Source organism: Nelusetta ayraudi, unplaced genomic scaffold (genome assembly GCF_046127955.1).
Source record: "Nelusetta ayraudi isolate G7.1 ecotype Tasmania unplaced genomic scaffold, CSIRO-AGI_Nayr_v1 ptg000106l, whole genome shotgun sequence".
NCBI classification, from domain to species: domain Eukaryota; kingdom Metazoa; phylum Chordata; class Actinopteri; order Tetraodontiformes; family Monacanthidae; genus Nelusetta; species Nelusetta ayraudi.
This window is the reverse complement of record NW_027466156.1, coordinates 1,594,565-1,618,010: the sequence shown is the minus strand read 5'-3', so window position 1 is coordinate 1,618,010 and position 23,446 is coordinate 1,594,565. Positions and strand designations below refer to the sequence as shown.

The 23,446-nt window shown below is 48.8% G+C and overlaps 3 protein-coding genes across 11 annotated transcripts in view; all 3 read right to left on the bottom strand.

Moving 5' to 3' along the window:
• The window catches only part of LOC142903132 (microtubule-associated protein tau-like), a 36,172-nt gene extending 27,490 nt beyond the window's left edge, over nucleotides 1-8,682 (bottom strand). For 4 of the 5 annotated variants that reach the window (XM_076048615.1, XM_076048616.1, XM_076048617.1 and 1 more), the window contains exon 1: nucleotides 8,535-8,681. The gene's annotated coding sequence lies outside the window, so the exon portion shown is untranslated. Of the gene's footprint in view, nucleotides 1-8,534 lie in introns of all 5 variants that reach the window. The other variant, XM_076048614.1, reaches the window with a different exon arrangement.
• Nucleotides 8,683-10,862: 2,180 nt separating this feature from the next.
• mylz3 (myosin, light polypeptide 3, skeletal muscle) lies at nucleotides 10,863-14,010 on the bottom strand. The gene is made up of 6 exons (XM_076048605.1): nucleotides 13,897-14,010; nucleotides 13,456-13,495; nucleotides 12,138-12,281; nucleotides 11,884-12,054; nucleotides 11,717-11,794; nucleotides 10,863-11,437 (listed from the first exon to the last, which is right to left on the bottom strand). The coding sequence occupies exons 1-6, from the start codon at nucleotides 13,897-13,899 to the stop codon at nucleotides 11,409-11,411; spliced, it is 465 nt and encodes a 154-aa protein (XP_075904720.1). The 5' UTR covers nucleotides 13,900-14,010; the 3' UTR covers nucleotides 10,863-11,408.
• Nucleotides 14,011-15,910: 1,900 nt separating this feature from the next.
• lancl1 (LanC antibiotic synthetase component C-like 1 (bacterial)) lies at nucleotides 15,911-20,498 on the bottom strand. 5 transcript variants are annotated; one of them, XM_076048599.1, is made up of 10 exons: nucleotides 20,375-20,498; nucleotides 19,918-20,055; nucleotides 19,707-19,824; nucleotides 19,119-19,329; nucleotides 18,360-18,507; nucleotides 18,130-18,276; nucleotides 17,787-17,969; nucleotides 17,000-17,176; nucleotides 16,677-16,749; nucleotides 15,911-16,478 (listed from the first exon to the last, which is right to left on the bottom strand). In XM_076048599.1, exons 2-10 carry the CDS (start codon nucleotides 20,002-20,004, stop codon nucleotides 16,402-16,404), a joined length of 1,221 nt encoding a protein of 406 aa, XP_075904714.1. In that variant the 5' UTR covers nucleotides 20,005-20,055; nucleotides 20,375-20,498; the 3' UTR covers nucleotides 15,911-16,401. The 5 variants fall into 5 exon arrangements, with proteins under 5 accessions (XP_075904714.1, XP_075904716.1, XP_075904715.1 ...); XM_076048601.1 differs by lacking the exon at nucleotides 20,375-20,498 and adding an exon at nucleotides 20,206-20,263; XM_076048600.1 differs by lacking the exon at nucleotides 20,375-20,498 and adding an exon at nucleotides 20,177-20,250.
• Nucleotides 20,499-23,446: the final 2,948 nt, after the last annotated feature.

Sequence of the window (23,446 nt, the reverse complement as noted above, 5' to 3'; positions counted from 1 at the left end):
CACGGCCGTCTTTATTACGACAGTGGGAAAAAACAACAAGAGAGGGAGAGAGAGAGAGAGAGAGAGAGAGAGAGAGAGAGAGGAACGGAGAGAGAGAGTAAGAGGGAGAGAGTGGGAGAGAGAGAGAGAGAGAGAGAGAGAGAGAGAGGGAGAGAGAGAGAGAGAGAGAGAGAGAGAGAGAGATGAGTCACGACGGCTCGGAGGCAAAGTAGGAGGGTGACATCGGCAAAGAAGAGGAGGAGGTCCAGAGGGAAATAAAGCCTTCGCTATTTTTTTTCCTCAAAAAACTGCATTGTGCGGAAAGTTAAATCACGGACGAATGAACACTTTGATGTTGAACTGATGACCGGCAGTGCTCATACAATTAGATTAGATAACAATTACTGGCAACAAACTTCTGCGAGTTGTTGGTTCATGAGGTTTGGATTAGCTGTGAGACGTTCATGCAGACAAACAAGCTACACAATAAAGAAATAAATGGATTAGCTTCCTCAATTAGATTCGCTGAAGACTTTCATAACTCACGGAGCTCCGTGCTGTTGTTGTTAATAAAAAGTTGCCACATTTCTGTAAAACCAACCCCGCGCAGCCTTTCGAAACCTTTATGATGACGTTTGTGCATTAGTTGCAATTGGCAAGGCAAGAACTGGATCAGTGCCATCTCTTTTTAGCATACCGCAGGCTTTTTTGAGCTACTTGCTAAGCAAGTTGGTTGCACATTTGACCCACACCTTTGCCACATGGTCGCTAGCAGATTATTTTATCATAGCCAGGGAGAAAAAACAACTGACTAATTCCAAAAAGAAAGGGGAGGTAAACTCTTCAGTCAGCACACAGAACACACCACAGCACTGAGACCGCTGTGATCAAGATCACCAATGCAGACTCTGGTACAATCAGCATCCTCATCCTCCTTGCCACACTATCCTCCTCAAACACCTTTCTGACATTGGCATCTCCGCCTCTGCACTGGCATACTTTCAATCTTACCTCTCAAACAGAACCCTGCATGTCACCCTGCATGGCTCCTCCTCCCCCCTTGCCGCAGTCCCTCAGGGCTCCGTGCTTGGTCCCAGTCTATTCACCACCTAGCTGCTCCCCCTCGGCCAGATCATACGCCTCCACAGTCTCAACTTCCACTGCTACGCTGACCATAACCAGCTTTATCTCAGCACCTTACCATCCTCCCAGCTCCCCCGGACGACAACCAACCTACTAAAACTCAATAGCAGTAAGACCGAGCTCATTGTTGTGGCCCGCAAGTAACTGCTCCGGAAGGTTGGAGATCTCATCACCATTGATGGCTGTTCCATCAGACCAGCCTCTGAGGTCCGGAACTTGGGCGTCGTCTTTGATCCCACCCTCTCCTTTGAGTCGCATGTCAAGTCCATGACCAAATCTGCTTTCCACCACCTCAAAAACATTTATCCACGTTTTTATTGCATCCCGGCTGGACTACTGCAATGGAGTCCTGTCTGGGGTTCCAAGTAAAACCCTTGACAGGCTCCAGTATGTGCAGAACTCAGCTGCTGGGGTTCTCACTCACACCAAACCCTGGCAGCACATCACCCCGACCCTAATCCACCTCCACTGGCTCCTGGTCAAGTTCCGCATCTACTACAAACTCCTCCTAGTCAACTATAAGTCCCTTCACGCACTCACCCCCCAATATCTTGCTGATCTCTTGCATCAACACACTCCATCCCGGAACCTGATGCTGGTCTCCTCTCCATCCCTCGGACCAAGCTCAGAACTTCCGGGGACAGAGCCTTGAGCGTGGCTGCCCCCTCCCTCTGGAACTCTCTCCCCTCTGAAATCCAAAATTTCCTGACTTTGGACAGTTTCAAATTACACCAATAAACTCACCTTTTCTCCCTGGCTTTTCCTGATTAATGTTTAGTTTAGGTCTCTTCCTGTTTTGTTTTGTTGTTGTTTTTGTTTGTTTTTTTGTTTGTAAAGCGACTTTGGGTTCCTTGGAAGCCGCAACGTAAATGAAAGTTGTTGTTGTTATTATTATTATTATTATCATTATTATTATTATTATTATTAATAATAATAATAATAATAATAATAATAATAATAATAATAATAATAATAATCATTCATTCATTCATCCATCTTCTATACCCGCTTATTCCTATTCAGGGTCACGGGGGTCTGCTGGAGCCTATCCCAGCTGTCTTAGGGCAAAGGCAGGGGACACCCTGGACAAGTCGCCAGTTAATAATAATAATAATAATGATAAACGCAATGACTCAGGCGTGTTTTGAGCAGGTGAGGAGTTGTCACATTATCTTCCCAAACAGCAGACAGACAGGCACACACACACACACACACACACACACACACACACACACACACACACACACACCTTTAAAAGAAAGAAAACACAAAACAAAACAAAGAGAAAGAGCCAGCCTGCGGCGACAAGCAGGGCGTGTTCAGACCTGTAAAAGCTTTGTAATCGTCATTTCACATCAGTTACACCGCTTCCAAAAATATGCAGAGTTATCAGTGCAGCCAGCCGATGTGTCTGCAGAAACCAGAAACCTGTCTGATGGCACTAAGCCCGCCGTGGTAGAAGCGTGATTGAAACTTTTCTGCACACGTGCAGCAGAGTTTCATCTGACAGAAATAAAAATCTGACACAAAAAAACCCAACAAAAAAACGCAGACCAGTTCCGACTGGATTGTCCGTGTAGGACAAAAATCTGGAGGACGAGAAGAAAGAAATCAGCTGCAGGGAAGAAAGAGGAGGAATAACCAGAGGGGGCGACGGAGGCCAAAATATACGGCGTTATGTCATCAAGAGCTCTGAATGAACACACACACACACACACACACACACACACACACACACACACACACACACACGGGGGGGCAGCTGCTCCTGACGGTCCTCCCACTCCACAGCAGTGGGAGCCGCGCTGAAAACTTCCCGGCGGCCCTGTGCGTGTAAATCACGTCCGCGCCATTTGACGCGGTGAAAGCCTGCGATGTGGCGGTGCCGCTCGTTAACTGGTCCGCCTGCGGGGCCCTTTGAAGGCCCCTGAAAAGAGCCTCCATCAGGCCAAGGTCCGTTGAACCCTTTAGCGCCTCTCTCTGGGCTTTTTTCTCCACGGATGAGCAAGTTTTGTTTTGTTTTGTTTTTTTTCTTCCGGGTCGTGGTGAGCACACGGACCTGGAGCCACGCCCCCACCTTCGCCTCCTCCACCTCCTCCTCCAGGGGTAGCGGGCAGATGGTGGAGGGATTAGCATGTCAATGTGGACGTGTCAGATCCACGGGGTGTCCGACCCTCCTGGAAGAGGAGGAAAAAAAGAAGGAGAAGGAGGATCTGCTAGGACAAAAGAGACATAACTGGCAACCCCACGGTGAGGAAAGAAAAGGTCAGGGGAGGAGATCTCGTCAGCGTGGACGAGGATGTCAGACACCGGCAGTGATGCATCATCACATCTCTCACATTTGCCAGCGGGAAGCTTTCAAGTTCACATCCGTAGTGTTGAAGAGAGAAATGAAAAAAATATGCTGGTACCAGCAGTGAGGTTAGCCGATTTGAAAAGCATGACAGGAGATGGCTTCATGCGAGAGACAAAGATAAAAAAAAAAAAATGTTTTCCAGACTCCTGATAGTAAAACTTCAAAGAAAACTTCTAAAAATTCTAAATTCGAGAAACAAGTTTGCTGCACTGACATATTTTCCATCAACTCTGCCATCTTGCTGCGCCGCAAAACTGAGCCTTATGCATTCACACAAGAAGAAGAAGAAGAAGAAGAAGAAGAAGAAAAGCTCCTCTAGAGGCTTTTCATAAACATCTGTGGTCGTTGAGGTTTATGAATAAGGCTATAAACTTTTTTCTTCTTTCTCTCTTTCTTCCTTTTCTCCTCCCCAACGACAATTTATGGCCGCCGGTTGAATGAGCCGCCTGGAGGTGGCGACATCTGACTGACTTGTGTAACTTTGCTTCTGGGGGCGACACGACTGGTTTGAATTAAAGTAAATATAAAAAGAGTAAACAAACAAAAACAGCAAACAAGTCATTTATTGGACGGGCGTCTTTGGAATCTGATTGGAGGAGGAGGGAAGGGTGGAGGAGGAGAGAGAGAAGTGTTGATGAAGTGGGAGGGGGGGGGGTGTCATTCCACTGGGCTACTGGTTTCCATGGCAGGGTTGCTGTGGTGAGGGAGGGGTGGTGTCCCAGTGGGGGCGGCGGCCAACACACAACAACACAACACGGACTGAACTAGTGACACTCGAGAAGGGGCGGGGTGTAGAAATCTCTCTCTCTCTCATCTCTCTCTCTCTCCTAGTGGATGGATGGATGGATGGATGGATGAAGTGATGTCATGTGACCTCTGCAGGCACAGGAAGTGGAGATCGTTGAGAGGGCCAGTACCAGTGCAGAAACTGGACAGCGGCCAGCAGTGGGCCTCCACATACACATGCACTGTTCACACAGACTCTGTTCACACATACACACACATACACACGCGCACGCACGCACGCACACACACACACACACACACACACAAACACACACACACACACTCTGTTCACACAGTCCAGAGTGAAAACAGAACATCGAATGCTTTTATGTCCTTCAGCTGTTTCAGTATCTCAGAGTCGGCTCAGTGTGTGAATGGAGCTGAGAGTCGGGGGGGAATAGAGGAAGGTTCCATTCATCAACCCCCTCCAAAAAAAAGAAAAGAAGAGAGAGTGTGTGAGAGAGTGAGGGCCCTGCTGAGGCAGGAAGTTAGCGGCTAATCGGTGCTGCTATGCCCTCACATACAGCAGTCAGAGCCGTTGAGAGTCAGAGTCGGCTGTTTGCAAACATCTTGGCTGTCAAACATCTGGAAGTGATCAGCTGACGGGACAGTGGGACAACACACACACACACACAGGCACGCACGCACGCACGCACACACACACACACGCACAAGCTGCAGACAATCCGATAACACCAGCCGCACATGTCCATGTCTCACTTGTTGGAGTTTTTTTTTCTCCTTTGTTTTTCCTTTTTTGGCGCCACCAATTAGGGCCGTGGAGGCCCGAGCATCCAATCAGAAGACAGAGAGCCTCGGAGAACTTCCCGCGGGGACGGCATGAGAACAGAGCGGGACATTCTTGTTGAGGAAGCTCATGTTTTTTGGGGGCCGATGTATAGAAAAGGATTTCCAGGATTTAGTGTTCTGGGAGCGACGGCGAAAAAAAAAAAACATAACCTCCCGTCCTGCACTCCTAGCCTCCTCGCCCCTCCGCCCCCTTTCCTGCCGGGGGATGAGTGGGCGGAGCTTGATGCCGCCGCCGCTGCATGAATGTCCTCTCTGTCGGAGGGCAGCGTCCTGTGAGCAATCAGATGAGACACTGGCTGTCGGGGCCGCTTTGGGAGAGTGGCGGCTGCCGAGCCATGGAGAGGGAGGGCAGGCGGGCGAGCGAGCGAGAGAGAGCGGGCGAAAAAGAGAGAGAGTGGACGGCGGCTGCAGGATGGATCTCCTCGCCAAGAGGCCCGACGGCCATCACAGGGGGACGAGAGACGAGAGCAGGAGAGACGACTAGCAGGACGCACGCAGGAAGTGTTTGTGGGCGGGGTTAGAGGTCATGTGACGCGAGAATCTCGGCGGCAGCGGCCAATGGCACGTCCTCAAGCATTAGGTTAAATCCCACGACGACAACAACGACAAGCTCACCTCCCATACAGACTGCAGACCTCTGAGGTCATGTGACTAACAGTCAACGTTTTTGTCAAAGAAGTCGAGTGTTGCACTCAAGATTGTGTGTGTGTGTGTGTGTGTGTGTGTGTGTGTGTGTGTGTGTGCCCTCAGTCAGCACCACATGCAGGTCACTGGGCCAATTGGCGGCTGCCCGTGACTGCAGATCAGATTAGGCCCCGTCTCGTAAAGTCAGGAGTGACAGTTTGAGGGCTGAGGGCCGAAGTCCTGCCACCTCCCATTAGACACCTGGTGGGGGAGGGAGGTGAGGAGTGGGGGGGGCGGGGTGAGAGAGGATGCACAACAACACAAGACAGCGACGACACAACAACACACACCATCTGCGGGCGCTCGTTGAGAGAGAGAGAAACAGAGAGAGAGAGAGGGAGCGAGAGAGCCCTTCCGACCCGACCCTCCCTCCAGCAGCTGGAACCAGGTCCTGCAGGGCAGCGAATCAAGCGCTCCCACCCACCGATGGACAACCCCAAACAATTTACATCGTGGCACAAACAAGTCGGTGAAACACAATCGCTCTGCTCCGATAGTGCCTCCACCGCGGCAGGAAGTGCCGGGTTCTGCGGTGCACACACACACACACACACACACTATGACGCACACACCTTGTTAAACAGCAACACAAGCTGAGGCGTCAACAGGCGTTTTGTTTACTTTGGCGCGCAAACAAACACAACGAGACACAAACGCAACCTTCTGGTTTCTTTTTTCTTTTTTTTAAATGGTGATTAAGGTCATGTCAATTACTCCACCAGCGATTAGACTCAGCCCAATCTGGCCCCCGGTCCTGCTGCTGCTACTGCTGCTGCTGGTGGAGACTCAGGGAGATCTGGGCCTTAATGCACCTTGTCAACCTCAATTCGTGGGCAGAGCCGAGGCCATCGGGAGCTGCGTCCTGATTGGCTGAGCCTGACATGGCAGGTAGAGACCCAAAATCGTACCTTTATGTCGCAATGTTTTCTAAGTTCTCATCGATTTTTACAATATTGGAGGCAGCAAAGGCATCTTTAAGCGACATCTCACTCGTCTTTCTTCATTTTTTTTGAATTGACAAAATCAACTATGTACAAAGACAACGGGTGGCAAAAACAGCAACGCAAACATTTGACTTCTGACTCGTCGACTCGTTTTGCTTTTCCAGCGGCAACATTCTTAATTTCTTAAAATCTTAATCTCACACGTTCTGGATATTCTGTAGTGAAAGTTGCTGCTTCAGCTGTAGCATGACGACCCTTACAGAGAATTGTTGTTTGCTCAGCATTGTGTGTGTTTTTTTCCAAACACACACACACACACACACACACACACAGGGAGACAAACACCTGACACGGAACACGGAACAAATGCCAGACAGGACAGGTGTAAAAAAATCAGCCAATCACAGCCTTGGATAGCTATGCTAGGCCCCACCCACAATAGGCTGTCGAGCCTAAAATTGATGTGCAGGGTTGGCTGGTCCTGGTTCAACCTCAGACGGGTGCTAAATCAACCCTGACTCTCTCTCTCTCTCTCTCTCTCTCTCTCTCTCTCTCTCTCTCTCTCTCTCTCTGAGTGTGTGTGTGTGTGTGTGTGTGTGTGTGCGTGTGTGTGTGTGTGTCTGGTCTTTTTTGACACACATCATTGCAGTATCTTTAATCACTGAGCCACAAACCGACTGAACCAGGAAGGTCATCTCACCAAACCCCAGCAGATCCATCAACTATGTACCAGGAGCAGGAGGAGGAAGAAGAAGAGGAGGTGGTGAGGATGAAGGTCCTCCACCTCCTCCTCCTTGCCAAAAAAAAAAATCCAGGTTCTTCCCTGCATCATATGTCCATTAGAAACATAAATTTACACAAACGCAGTGACACACAAAGGATCTGCATCCCAGTTCTCCCTCCCAGAGCAACCTTCTACCAGACAGACAGACAGACAGACATGAGGGCAACCCGTCGACCTGCAGCCAACATGTGGGGGTGTCACTGAGGGAGGGGGAGGAAGGGAAGGGAGGGGAAGGGAGGCAGGGGGAGAGGAGAGGCAGCAGATCCTCACTGTTCAGTTTTTCCAAATCGCAACTAGAAAAAAAAAACATCTCGGCTCCTGCAGACAGACTGACGGCTCGGTTGTCAGGGGTGAACACCCAATAAAAAAGGGCACTAAGGAGCCGTGCGCGCGTGTGTGTGTGTGTGTGTGTGTGTGTGTGTGTGTGTGTGTGTGTGCTGTGCTCTCAATACTGCAGGAGCGGGGAGACGGGTGGTGGTGGAGCGTGGGGGGCTGCCAGACAAGATGCCAACACCACTAGGGGCACCTCCCAAAGCCGCCAGACGTGGCCGCAGGCGGCGCACAAGAACCGTAGAGTCCTTTAGGGGTGACTGCGGCATAAATAACCCGCACCTTTGGTTTTGTGTTGGGATTTTTATTTTGTCCACCCCCCCACCCCCCTTAGTGCAGCTGCAGCAGGAGCAGCAGCAACAGCAGAGGAAACCGGCGCCGGCTTCAGCACCACGCAGGCGTGGACCAGAACAAAAGGCGCAGAGCTGCGTCTGCGGCACAGCAGCAATTAGCGCACTACTCGCGAAATACCAGCTTCTTCTTCTTCTTTTACTTCTGTTTTTTTTTTTTTTTTTTTTTTTAATTGAATGCGAGCTCGGGTTTATAAGCATTCATGCTGCGCGTTCATGCAAAAACAAAACGCGGCTGAAATAGACCCCCACAAAGTTTTGTTTTTTTGCAAGTGGAGGATGGAAATGATTTGGATTTGCGAAAAAGAGAAAAGATAAGATGACGCAAAAGCTGCGGCGGATAACAAACAAAGAGCTGTGGCTCTTACCTGGAGCTGTAAGCTGCTGAGCGCCACTAACACCCTCGGACGTGCGCGCGCCTTGCCTGCCTGCGTGTGTGTGTGTGTGTATGTGTGTATGTGTGTGTGTGTGTGTGTGAGAGAGAGAGAGAGAGAGAGAGAGAGAGAGAGAGAGAGAGAGAGAGAGAGAGAGGCGAGATGTGACAGAGCCGAACTGACAATGAGAGCAGTGTGGGACCCGGAGGCCCCTCCCACCGCCATGCCGCCCTACCGTAAGTGCGCGAGCACAAGCGCAACAGTGTGAGGGAAGCGGCGCCGGGAGCCTGACTGGCTGGCACGTGCGGAGAAAAAAAAAAAAAAAAAAATCACCGGCAGGTGCAAACCACCATGTGGAGTGTTTGATTTGTCAGGATTTGAAAAAGAAGAATAAGAAAATGTACCTGCGTATCAGTCAGTGTGCGGAGTTTGAGGGGGAAAGGATGCGTTCAGCCCGCAGTGCAGAGTAGGGGAGGAGGACGAGGAGGGGGAGGAGTGTGGGTGTGGCTGTTGCCGAGGGAGGATGGAGAGGCAATGAGGTTAAAAAAAAAAAAAAAAAAGGTGAGGGGATAGCTGGAGGAGACACCGGAAGTAGCTGCACTCAAAGCCTGCAAGGATGTTGCCATCAGCGGGTGACCGGATCTCGACCAGAAGCGCGCAGAGGTTGTTAAGCTACTGCTGGAGAATTTTTTTTTTCTAATGGCTAACGACAATCAAACTACACATCCGCAACGACCTTGTCGCAGCAGCAGCAGCAGCAGCAGCAGGAGCAGCGAGGAATCAAGCTCTGGACATTACGCTGCCGCCATCTAGTGACCCAAACCAGTTGGTGCAACGAATAATTTCGCTGCAGTTGCACCACTTTCATGTCTCCAACCTCGATAATAATAATAATAATAATAATAATAATAATAATAATTATTATTATTATTATTATTATTATTATTATTATTATTATTATTATTATTATTATTATTATGATAATAGAATAAACCATAACACATTTCAACAAGAGGTACAAGCAGGTACACAGAAGTGTTTTGATTTTCACAACACGCATTAAAAACACGGTCAGCACACCCAAGTCTCACTTCATTTCTGTAATTGTCATGTCATGCAGAATCCACTTTGCCAATGATCTCACCCAAAAATAAAAAACCGTGTACTATTATTATTACTATTATCCACTATTTTTTTTTTTTTTTTAAATTAAAATAAATAAATAAAATAAAATAAAATATTAGCATCTTTTTAGCAAGCAGCTGTAAGCAGAGGGTTAAATATCCTGGACCATCGTGTCTATTAGTTTTATTAGCATTTTCTAACGTTGGCCACAAGAAGGCATCATTGTAACAAAAACTAATATTTTTTCATTTTTTGTTTTTTGAAGGATTAAATTTACTCTTTATTTTGTGACCGTTTGCAAAGTAAGTATTTGTGGCTACAACAATATCTTGACCATTGACCTTATCTAAATGTTTTTTTTTTCTTTTTGAATAATGTGAATATTTATATTTACATTTTATTTGTCAGTGTTTTGAATTCGGATATCCTGCCACCGGTCTCAATGTGTAACACCAGTGCGACGCTAAATGTACAATAAGCACTTCTCCTTGCCACCACAGGATGGCAGGCTCTCCTAAAAAGCTGGAGCACAGAACGCACGTCACTTGTGAATCACTCGTCAAAAAAGGTCCAGTGTGTGAAATTTGACTTGATTTATAGTTTCTATATTGGTAAAATCTTAACATATTGCCCAAAAATACATTACTAAAAGTGTATACTCGCAGTGCAACAAAAGTAATTTGGTTTTCGTTCCCTTCGAACAATTCTAATAAATCTTAGAATAAACATTGAGAAAGGGTCTTGTTCCTAGGTAGCTGCCTTCTTGCCCGCTTGAAAGTGGCCTAAATACGAAACGCACTGTTAGGCAGGCTTATGTAACACGTTTACACACCTTTAGATGAGGTATAAAATGATTTAAAAGGGAAGAAATGGTGAAATGCTTGTCAAATAAATCTGCTAAAAATAAATAAATCTAAAAAACCCAATAAAAACCCAGCAATAGCAGCAAATGCTTTGATACACCTACTGTAGTGTATATACATACATACACACATGCACATGTCGATGTATATATAAATATAGCTCACCTTTGCAATATGCACAGCAATGTTCAACCAACATTCCCTTTTTTCAGCAGTTTGCCGCAAAACAACTTTAGACCAAGATTTTGGTTTTATTTCTTTACCCTTTAAATTACTCATTCAATGGTGTCTACAAACAGCAATGAAGGCTCAGTAGTCGACCCCAGCTGGGACGTAGGTTGGAGAAGTTTATTCTGATGTGAACAGAAGTGGGAATAAATACAACTTTTTTCGTTTCTCAGAGGGGCGTGGCCTATCCACGACCGTTAAACCCAGCACCTTTGGCTTTGCTGGGCCAGCGATGGCAAGACTGAATGAGGTGGCGGTGGGAAGGGAGGGATCTACCCTCACTTGATGAGCGGTCACCCCTTCTCCCCCGTGTCCTCACCCCATGCGGCGCGTAGACACCGAGGCCTTGGGAAGGGTTCTGGGGGGTAAGGAAGGTGGCTAGGTGATGGGGGGGGTCAGAGGCCGACTGGCGGAGAGGAAGACGGTGGCGATGTCCCCGGGAGAGGAGTGTGGAGGTTTCTTTGAGAGGCGTGACGGAAAAAACAAAAGGAAAACAAAATACAACAACATTGACGACAATAGGGTTTTGCTTCAACATCCCTTGTACATAGTCCTTGTCTTTCCTTGGTTGGTCTTTAGGCACAGTGTTGGTGTCCTGAACACTGCCTGTAGGCGGCGCTACAGTGTCCTCAGCGCTCCCTCTACTGGACGCTTACACAGACAGGATGTGCTTGACGAAAGCTGGAGAGGAAAACAGTACATAAATAAATAAGATAAGAAATAAATTTTTAAAAAATCCACAAGTTTCAAAGTTTCCCTCTTGTGGCCAGTACTGTAAATGCAAATGCTAAATAAATGCTGCTGGGGTCAAGCATATTTAGCCAGATTGCTAAAAAAAAACAAAAAAAAACTCAAGAACTCAAGAGTTAATTTTACCTTCGTACAAAGAAATTTTGACTTCATGATACAAAAAAGAAAAGAAATGAGAAGAGTTGGATGACGGGGAAAACGTGTGCTCACCCTCATAGTGCACGCTGCCGTTCTCATCCTCCTGGCCGGCCATGAGGGCATCAATCTCGGGCTCAGACATCTTCTCTCCTGTAAGGGGGGAGGGGCCATGGGGTCAAGATGGCGGAGTCAACTTCCCCCTCATTACATCCCATATTTGGTCGTGTGCTGCCACTCACCCAGGGTGGACAGCACGATGCGCAGCTCAGCGCCCATGACGGTGCCGTTGCCCTCCTTGTCGAAGACGCGCAGACCCTCAACGTAGTCGTCGTAGGTTCCCTTGGGCAGGGCGTCCACCTGCTTCAGCATGGGCAGGAAGGCTTCGAAGCTCAGCCTCTTGTTGGCCATGTCTGAGCGGGAGGGTGAGCTACAGTTACAGGAAGTCTCACAGACAGTAGGGAACTTTTTATTTTATGTTAAATTTTGCACTCACCGTCGGCGCTGGGGCTGCCCAGAATCTTGACAACGTCCTTGTTGGTGGGGTTCTGGCCCAGGGCGCGCATGATGTCGGCCACCTGGTTGAAGGCCACCTGGCTGTCACCGACTCTGTCAAAGAGACCGAAAGCCTCCTTGAAGTCTGAGGGGGATGAGAAGAAGAAGAAGAAGAAGAGGAAGAAGAAGAAGAAGTTGAGAGGACTTCCTGTTTTAGGGAGGGCTGGAACACGATGATAAGGTCCGGAGGTCGGAGGTCAGATCCGCTTTAATGCAGTTTAATCTCATGTTTGGGGAGGCGGTTTTAAGTTTATACAAACTACGGCAGCTATGTGGCGTTGGAGCGCGTTGGCAGATTAAAGGGGCATTACGTCCACCAAGCCCGCCATTGTTCGAGTGGCGACAGCTGGAAGAGGCCCGCCAAGGTGCCCCATGGGAAGGGAAGCGAGCAAAAAAAAGAAAGGAAAAAAAAAGATGAGCTATTTCTGAAAACATTCCAGCAGGAGGCAGCACACAACCCCGGTGCCCTCTCGGAGATTGATACTCTTCATGACGCTTCTGAAAGGGTGGCAGCTGCTTGGCCCCTCCCTCTACCCGGAATTTATGGCGGCTAGCGGCGGTGCAAGCTGATACACGGCAGCCAGAAGTCTGAGCCCCCCCCTCGGCCTTATAGAGGCATCGGCGGCTCGGCCGTGTAATCAATACCTGCAGTCAGCTACAGCAGAAATGTGCCGGACTAGCCCTTTTTTATTTTAATGCCCCCACTGCCCCCAACCAACCAACCCCTCCCACTCCCATCCAAAAGCCCGTCAAAATAAGAGTCCAGACGGAGAAACTACTTTGACGAAATACGCAAACTAGCAAACGATACAACCATCCAAAACATGGTGTGAATGGGATTTTAAAGGAGCATTACGCTACAGAAAAAGGAGGCCACATCTGTCAGCAGCTGTCATAAGGAGGGAGGGAGGGAGGTGGGGGAGTAGGAGGGGTCATATTCTGGTGTAAGGCGATGCTCCAGGAGCTCCGTCTTATTAACACCCGTCTTGTGGCCCAGCGAGACTTAGAATAGACACGTGTGGAATTCTGCAGGACAGCTGGAGGAGGCGTGTGGGGAGCGCTGTGTCCTTCACTTACACCCTTTTAGCCGCTAACCCGGGGAAAAAAGTTCAAAGGTGCAGCTAGCTTGAACGAGTTTGAAGAAAAAAAAATTGACAAAAAACAAAAAGATTGTGGTGATAGTGAGTGATGCTGCTAGATGTCACCCTGGGCGATGATGCTGTGAGTGGGTTGGGGAGGATGGTGTGCTGTGCACTTACCCTCAATCTGGTCGGGGGTGAACTCGGCCTGTGCCTCAGTCTGACACAGAGAGCGAGGGGAGGTGGAGGAGGAGGAGAAGAAGAAGAAGGTGAGGGTGAGAATGAGTATTACAGAACACATACAACAGTCAGCAGCCACACATGACAGATGACGGACTGATGATTTCTGGGTTAATGGATTTATAGCGGTGGCAGAGTGTGAATATTGTTATTTTTAAAAGACATATTTTTCTAGAGATTTTTCAAAAAGAAAATTGACGAAAGTCCAATTTTTTGTTTTCAAGTATATCCAAAACTCAAGACGGACAAAACGAATCCACGGCAAGAAAGAGAAAAACGACCAGCCCCCCCAAAAAAGTAAAGTCCAAAGACAAGAGAAGACGAGAAGGAAGAGACACGGAGGAGAAGGTTCCACACCACCACACAGCGCCTGTTACGCACCATGTTGGAGAGTTGGAGCTGCAGGAAAAAAGGAGGAGGAAAGAAGAAGCAGGAGTCCCAAGACAGAGTGGTCCTGGGCCACGCGGCCGCACGCCCTCTTATTTATCGCTGCCGCGTGATGTCACCACCGCCAGCAGGGGGTGGAGGATCGGGTGACACGGCCGCGACATCTTTAACTTTCTTAGGGCACACGGAGAGCCGGGGGCCACGCCGGGCGGGGGCGGGCTGAGGGGTATTTTTAGAAGAACCGTGTCAAGAACTTTGAGCCTCTCCTCGCGACCGTGTGGGACGACTCTGTTCATTCCGATTCCGGAAATATAGAGACTTACATTTCTTCTTTTAACGCGAAGGTTTTGTGTTGAGTTGATGTTACGGCGGGAGTGAAAAAGAGAGGCGGGGTACCCGGGGTGGCCACCGGGGGCCACTGGGTCCCCCTTGAGTGCAGTAGCAGGGGTGGTATTTTTAAAAACGGGGCCACTACCTCCTCTTCCTCCTCCCTTCCCTCACCTCCTCCTCCTATTATGGTGAACCAGCCGGACAAACGTTTGGAAAAGCTGATTCCTCTCATGCAGGTCAGCTGACCTCAGAATGGGTCGACGAGAAGACCACTTTGCCTCAAGAAAGAAGGAGGAGGAGGAGAAGAGGGAGGAGGTGGTGAGGAGGAGGAGGTGAGGAGGAGGAGGTGAGACCACCTGAGAGCGGCGCCGGGTCGCTCTCCGTGGTGCTGACTCTGATCCTGGCATTAAACATTAAAAAGAAGCCCTACGAGGGCTCTTTCTCCACGACCGTCGCGAGGGGTCAAGACGAAGCCCCCCCCACCCCTGTGTTTGATTGAGGCCTCGCCCTCAATCAATTAAAATAGCTGCCTTTGGATAACAGTAACGACTCCAGTAGCACTCAGTTTCTTCTGGCCTGATGCTTTATTGAAACCGTTTCAGCACCCTTTTTTGAAAAGTGGAGAAAATGAGGAAGTAAAGGCGCCCAAATACTTGTGCAGGTGTTGTGTTAAAGGTTTGTATCTAGAGCTACAAGATCAGCCTTTATTACTTCCATTATTGTCCAGTAAGTCCAGAATGTTGACGTCCACGCTTTGAGAGCATCGACTGGGTGGCCTCTGGTGACCCCCAGCAACTATTGTGAGGCTGTGGGTGGGACAACAGACACACGGGATAATGCAAAACACTTGTCATTAGCTTTTGTCGTTCCATGGACGACACGTATGATGAGAGGCTGAACCCCGAACCGCCCCCCCCCCCCCTCACCCCAACCTGCCCCCCGCTGACACTGGAGCCTCAGGGACAGACGAGCTCTATTTTTACTCCCCCCTGCTCCCTGCCGAGGTGTTGGGTTTCTCCTCCTCCTCCTGCTGCTGGGGAGGAAGAGGATGAGCGCCCCCCACCGCTCCTCAGGACCCTTCTGGTACTGTCACCCTGCCCTGCGACCCCTCCCACTGCCCCCACACTCCCGCAATGACCTCCAGCTGGCGTGGGCTCGTAAAGAGAAACTCGGGCTTAAAAAAGAGCCACGCAGCATTATTACGTTGCTGCCGCTGAAGCTGCCGAGCTCCCAGCCGGGCGACGTTCAACCTTATTTGGAAGAGCGGAGCGAGAGAGTGGAAAGCGGCAGCAGAGGATGGAGGAGTTTGGAGAAAATATTTTGGCTTCGGGAGGAAAATATTTACAGTTAGAAATTGGCCAGACGACTGAGGAAAAAATGTGCAGATCTGCAGCTTTTGTTTCATAAAGCGTGAAAAAATTAATCATAGAACTATTAATATTAGTTAAATATATTCTGATTGAACTAATTCATTGTCTTTACAGAACTGAAATTGATGAAATCAAATAATATCTCAAAACATTCAATATCCTCCTGGTTTTTGAATCAAAAGTTTAGATTTTTCTACAAAAAGGTGCCGCAGCTGCGATCGGTCCAAAAAAGCTCGACACTGCCCCAGTGTGGCTTGTCTTGGCCACTGCACGTTTCTGGCAGAGAAGAGCGTCAACGCCAAAGGAGCGGCTGTAAAAAGACACAACTTTATTGGTTGACAGTGCAGCGGAGACACACACCCGATCACACGACACACAGCTTGTGTTGTTTTCATATTTAAGTGCAAAAAACGGCAGCGAAAGCGTGCAAAGACCATTTTCCTTTTCAAACATCACAGCACGGCTGCAGGTAAGACGCCATCGCCATCAATTTTTTTCTCTCCAATGTTGTGTTTGGCTGCGATGCAGCCACGCGCCCTCACCTCTCGACACTTCCCGGAGACAACTACGCTGAAGACGACGACGCACAAATTGTGTGAGAGAGCAGATCTGATTTTGTTAGCGATGCGTCGGCGAAGGAGAAGAGAACTGAAAAAAAAAACATGGCAGAGGGTGTCAGAATTCTTTTATATGAATAAGAGGACGATGATTTGTTGTTGTTTGTTGTCGTTCACGTCCTCTTCTGGCATTTTGGCTGGAGAAACCTTTTTTAGTTGTTTTTTTTCTTTCTTTTTTTTTTTTACAACTCAAACGCTGGGAACTTGGCTTTCATTGGCTGCAGCAGGTCGGCCAGGAAGTAGATGGTGCCGGCCATGCCTGGAAACAGGAAGTGATGACATGACTTCATAAGTTAGAGGAGGACAATGAGAAAAAATGAGACAGTGGCACGTGCTAACGCAGCAGGGATAATGGACTGATGATCTTTGCTTTCATTTAGAAGTGATGTGCAAAACCTTGCGGACACGGTGATGGAATTTCATGACTTGTTCTCGGGATTCGTAGCCCCCAATTTACCTTCGAAGAGGGAGAAGGGCGTGTCTGGGGTCCTACAGCCGTGTCTGCCGTAGTTCATGCACCAGTCGGCGAACTGAGGGAAGAGAGAGGAGGGGGAGGAAGAGGAGGAGCTTAGGGTTAGGGCTCGTTAGTTCTAGCTCTGCTTTGCACCAGAGTCATTCGTCTTCCTTGTTTAATCTCTCGCGTCTCTACACTGCTGGAATGTGTGTGTTTCTCCTCGTGGATGAATAAAGTATCTATCTTATCTAATCTACAGTACTGCGCCACACTACTGTGCACAGCATGTAGCATGTAGCATTTGGGCCACTCGTAGTTCCTCTCACCATGCAGGCTCTGTACAGGTGCTTGGCCTCCTGCGTCTGCCGGTACAGGGCCAGGAAGGTGTAGGCGTTGCCCGCCGCGCCGTGACACAGGCCGTAGCCCTTCTTCAGCAGGCCGTAGTGCCACACCACCTCGCCGCACTGCAGGGCGTCGCTCAGGTACTGGGCCACGCCGAAGCTCTAGGGGCAAAACACTATTCATTACTATTCATATTCATTCACTGTCATCGTCAAAGACAAAGATTACGGAAAATGGTAATGATATTCATTAAACTCGATAATAACCATTTATAATAATAATTAATAAAAAAAAGGATGGCAGCCCCTTCACTCTCTCACCCAGTAGCCAATATGGCGGCCCATTCATTTTATGGATTTGCCCTCTGGCTAGCTAACACATACGCCGAAAAAAAACCAAAGACAGTAGCAGTAGCAGTAGTGTCACTTCCCATCACGCCTCTGCAAGTCACTTGATTCATCAGGACGCATCAGCCAATTAGAACCAGTGGGGATTTTCTTTATATATATCTAATTCATTTTTTTTTTTTGAAAAAAAGTCCATTAATTATAAAAATCTGTAGAAATATTTACTGTGAACGGTCTGTCAGGTCAAAGGTCATTCTGTCTGCTGCTTTACATGCGTTTATTTTTGTACTGCGGTCTATGTGGGGAAAAAGTGCTTTTTGGGGCTGAATGGGATTTATGGCCGCAGTACCTTGGGTTGCCACAGGGGAAAATAATTGTAGAGGCTGCCGTATTGCCGGTTCTTCTAACAGATCCAGGCTCTCACCTTGTAGGCCTGCAGCAGCATGAAGACCACGCCGGGCGCTCCGTGGCACCAGTGCACCAGCAGGTCGCGCTCGTCGCCCACGCAGGGCGGGTAGTTGCCCAGCGGGAAGCGCAGACGGCACACGTAGTCCACGCTTGGCTTGACCAGCTGATGCACGTGCTCCTCGTAGGCCACCAGGCCCGGCTGCAGTGACCAGAGAGCCAGAGAGAAAGAGAGAAGGAGAGAGGGAGAGAAGGAGAGAAGGAGAGGAGGAGAGAAGGAGAGAGAGAGTTAAAACCGTTGGGCGAGAGGTGAAATTGGAGGGCGAGTTTTGCTCTTAGCCTTCATTATATTTTTTCTTCACCTGCATGAGGAAGTAGTAGATGCCGGCCAGGCCGTGGGCAGCGCCCACGTACTTCTCCTGGTACCACTCGTACATGAGCGGGCTCTGGTTCTGCGCTCGGAACTTCCTGCTCTGCTGCACGCCCGACGCCAGCACGGCCTCGCTGACCTGGTGAGGGGAGGGGGGGGAGTTGAGGTGAGCTGGGTGAGGAGCGGTCGGACTGTGGAACCGCGGGCGTGTCAGACTGCCACCTGCTGGATGTACTGCAGCGGGATGCGGTGCTGGCCTAGCTGCTGGTTGACGAAGACCAGGGAGAAGAGGTAGCCCACCCGGCCGTAGAGCAGCTCGTCGGGGAGCCCGCCGGCGCCCTGCACCACCCGCTGGTGGTACTGCAGCAACCTGCCGAGGGGGTCACATGACCACACAGGAAGTCAGGTTAACCATAAAAAGCTGGTGGTTTCAATCATGGCTGTATTATAAGAACTGTATACCAGACTGACAATACGGCAGAGTAGCGATTTTTCCCCCCCAGTGGCCACTTGAGATACTGCAGCCAAAAAACCCTTTAAGGCCCCAAAAGTATTTTGCCCATCAGACCACAAAACAAACAAACAAAAAAAAGCTAATAGGAAGACCTTTCACCTGAAACACAGTTCACAATAGATTTTTTTTTAATTGTACATTTTTAAGTCATTGACTTTTAATCTTTCCAAAAGATTAAAAATGCCAGAAAATTGCCAGAGAAAAGGTCATTCCCAGCATGACGTCACAGCTCGTTCTGATTGGCTGCTACATCCTGGGTATCAAGAGTTTTACAGAGGCATGATGGGACGTGACACTACTGCGCTACATGCTCTACAGGGGCCACAAGAACTTTTCCAGTGTATTCGCTAGCTAGCTATATCAATGAGAAATGAATGGATCGCCAAATTGGAACCCTTTCTTTCTACAGAAATAAATTCTATATAAAAATAGGGCAACTGCGGACTTGTTGCATCTTCCACACCAACCTGCTGAGGCACTCGTCAGCCTCTGGCGCCCTCTGCAGGCGGTGGTAGACCACGGCGGCTACGGCCAGGGGCCCAGCGTCACCGCACAGGAAAGTGACGTCATGGCGGTGTGTCAGGCAGCTCAGGCTGCGCTCCGCGTGCATCTGGGCCTTCTGCAGGAAGGTGGGCTCCCTGAAGACGTCGTGCAGGTGCAGGTAGAGCAGCGCGATGCCTTCAGACGGAGAGGGAGAGCGAGAAGGAGGAGGAGAGGGGCCGAGGAGAGGTACATGACGTCATGCTGGAAAAGCGTGCAATAACAAGAGGCCACTGGGTATTTTTCAAAGCACATTGGTCATTATAAACGTTGCCAAATCAGCTGGAAATATAGGGTTTCCCCAAAAATCAAATAGCCACCCCCAGTTCTCTATAGGATTGAGTTTCATGCAAACAGAAAACCAAACGCACACGGTGGTGACGTCACACATCGCGCTACCTTCGCGTCCGGCCATTCTATCATCCCACTTTTAAGGGCGGCGGCAGTGGCGCTACGTGGCGCTACCTGCCGCCGCCGCCAGTGTCCCGGGTTTTCGCGCCCGACGGTGTCATCACCTGCCCAGCCGGTGTAGGCGGTGCAGTCCCGCGGGTCTGCGCTCCTCAGCCCGTTCTCCATCACCGCCAGCAGCTCGCTGATGGTGGTGCGCAGCCGCTGCGAAAACTCCGGCGTCAGCTGGAGTGCAAACAACAACAACAAAAACAACAACACAAATGGGTTAAACGTCTGGTGAGGGGCTTCATTTATTTAATTATTGTTTTTTGTTACCTGTCCGGAAGAGTCGAAGAGCGACTGTGTGAGAGCGGCGCTCCCGTCATAGTCCACATACGGGTTCCTCAGCGCTCTCGTGTCCATGTCCCGAGTCACTTAGCTTAGCAAAGCGGCTATCTGTTTTTCTTCTTGTATCTGCGACACAGACAAAGAGCGAGACGGATGAAAGGCGCTTGCGGCCCGTCTTTAAACCGACGACGACAGAGTCACGCAGCCTGTCTGTCCTCGCACACAACAGCACAACGCACGCACACACCCACTCGGGAGCTCGCTAGAGGAGCCCACCCGTTAGCTTAGCTGCGCCGGAAATGCAGCTAACGGCTACGCCGACGTCCGCCTCGTGAAAACAGCAGAGCGCGATTAGTAACGTCTGGTAAATGACGGTAAGTATGACAACAATACTTACAACGCTGTGCTGTAAGTATTGATGGATTTTTTTCTGAAACGCACTTACCTCTGCAAGCGCACCACGGTTCTCTTCTTCGTCTTCTCTGTGTCACACAAACACATGGGGGCTGACGCTTACGATGTCAAGTGCGTTGCTGCCGCCTACTGCCGGGGCGGTGCTACCACAACAACTGTCAACAGCAAACGTAAAATGTGATTTAAAAAAAAAACAAAAAAAACTTTGAGGAGTGAAATACGCAAAAATCTACAAAAGCCCTCGTCTGTCAACATAAACAAATCAAGCAAATTTGCACATTGCAAATATTTACGTATGCAATACTTACATAACTTAAAAAGGTCAGTCTAAAGACAGGCCTAATGCATAACGGCACAGAGATTGATCTGTCTTGCCGTAATCTCATTTGACGAAGAATTAAGAGAAGATTATTAAAATTAATAATACATGGTGACAACAAGTTTGCCTATAAATAAATCAGTGAGTGAACCTTTTCACGCACAAACAGCAGGGTGTAAACTCCATCGTTAGCTCTTCATTAAGACCTGTTATGACGGAGGCTTTAAAGGTTATTACCTCCATCAGTCTTCATCAGTCCAATGTAAAGCAGCACAGCAGCTGCCTCCTCCGCTCCTTCTGCCCTCTTTTCCTTCACACTTCTGCCACATTCAGAAAGAAATCAGACACATGTTGACATGCATGCATGCCACGGCAATGCTGCATGTCTGGAACAGCCCCCCTTCTCCTCCCCACCTCCACAGGTGGTCATGCACTGCGTTTAGCATTCAGTTCAGATGGTTGACGACCTGGAGCCAGATGGTTTTGGAAAAGCTCCACCCAATGTGTTTATTTCACTGAAGTCAAAATCTGCAGAGTTGATTTTCTGTGCAGCCTTTAGCCCTGATGTCCCTTTGTAACCCCCCCTCCCCTGCCCGCCCCCCGTCACCCCTCCTCCTGCACCCCTCCTACTTGTGTTAGCTTGTGGCCTCGTCAGTGAGAAAACTGCAAATCAGGCCGACAATTAGCTAGAAGCGGCAGATCTGCATCAGTCATCTGTGCCACTCCTCTGTTTTTTCTGTGCTGTTTTGCTCCTCATCAGTCGTTTGTCATTTCCATATCAATTGACCGGAGCCGAGCTGCAGGTGAAGGCTGCCGCAGCCGCAGCACCGCCGCCTCTGCTCGGGCACTCCCGGGACTCTTTCACCTCGCCTTGAGGGACGGCCGATGGAAATGAGGCAGCGAGCGCAACCAGCTTCCAGAGGCAGAGACCTTCGGGAGGCTTGATTGGAGCTCCCGGCTTGAAAGACGCATTATTGAGCCGGAGACCCTGCACTCCCTGCTTCCTTCTCTGCCTCCACCCTCTCCTTGTGCTACTGGAGGAAAGGGGGGGGGGGGGGGTCGAAGAAAAATCAGCTCAGTGCAGAGTGAAAAATATTAATTAGAGGCACTATTGATCATGGTGCATTGCTGCTCTGAGTCCTGAGTGCAGACCGAAGCCCAACTGCACGCTTTAATGTTTTATTTTTTTAATTTAAGGAATAATGCTTATGTGAGGCTTGTGTTTGAAGGATTAAGTTGCTGATTTGCAATTTGCAGTATTAATAAATAAATAAATAAACAGCTCATTAGCCCAGGAGTTGCACTCACATCCCAGAGAGAAATCAAAACCACAAGCCATTAGACAAAACTGCCTCATAGTGAATTAACAAAGGGTAAATGAATTCATTCATGAATAATAAAGATAAATAATGATGGCAGAGCAACATAAGGGGGGTCATGATGCTTTCCTATAATTGTTAAACTGGCGAGAGGGATTTTTCTGCACAAGCCTTCAAACTTCTGTCTTCACCACAGAAAATGCATGTTCACGGGAAGAGATTAGCACCATCTAGTGGTGGAGCTTCTGGACCATGACGACAACGTCTTCCGCCCTCCTTCCAGAAAAAGTTGGGGCTCTCTTGCAGCAACAGGTTCTTAAATGGCATGATGTGAAGATATTTCTCAGCTTGCTGGAGCAGCAACTCAGGTCAGTCAGGCCTCTCTGATGCTAGGCTAGGAGGAGGAGGAGAAGTGGAAGGTAACAGGTCAGGCAAGAAACTGACTCCTTCCAAACTTGGAGAGCACCTTGAGCAACAACAAAGACGTGTCGGATGGCGATGTCGCCAGTCCAGAACCTGAAAAACTATGCAATTCTATTTCCCTACATTTTTAATAATTAACTTCCAATCTCACCGCAGCTCCTGGTTTATTCATTAGGTGGAAACTCTCCTTGATGAAAAGGCGAACAAAAAAAAAATTGACTTTCCCCTCATGCCTGGATTTATCAGGAGTGTGTGTGAGAGAGATAGAAATAGAGAGAGAGAGAGAGAGAGAAAGGACGAGATTAATCTTTGGAAAAAAAAAAAAAAAAGAGTTTGCGCCGTGATGACCAAAGCGCGGCCGGAGTGTCAGATTCAGGTTTGATTTAATTGCCGCTCTGTTTGAGTGAAGCATCAAAGTAGGAACACGGCGGCAGACAAAGGGAAGCTGATTGCGGCCGACTCACTCACTCTATCACTAGCCCCCTCCTCCTCCTCTTTTTTCTCTCTTTCTCTCTCTCGGGCTGAAATTGAGTTATGAAAATTTGATCACGGTCTTAATCTAAAAAGCCGCTCATCTCTTCCTGGTCTTTAGTGGCGATCAGCGTGGACATGTGACGGGCTAATCAGGAGGGGATTTAAATAGTGCCAGGTTCCTTGTCAACACCGTCGTATAACACATCAAAAACACACAGACAAGCAAACCCAAAAAAATCCAAAGCCCTCTCTGATCTCACACAGGGCACTGATGCATCACTGATACCACCCCAAGCTCAGTTATCAGATGTCAGCTGTGTTCTTCAGTCCACAACTGCAACACTTGATGGTAAATAAAAGGTATAAATATATATATATATATATATATATATATATATATATAAAAAAACAAAAAAACATGAAGAACGCAAAAGACCACAACTTGTAATTCCATTGGAAGCCGCTAGGTGGGAACCTTGTAACAGTTAGGGCCTCCTCCTGCACACCGTCTGTCCTACCTGCTGGTGGCTCAGTGTGGGATCACTGATTTCTTCATTATTGCCACGTG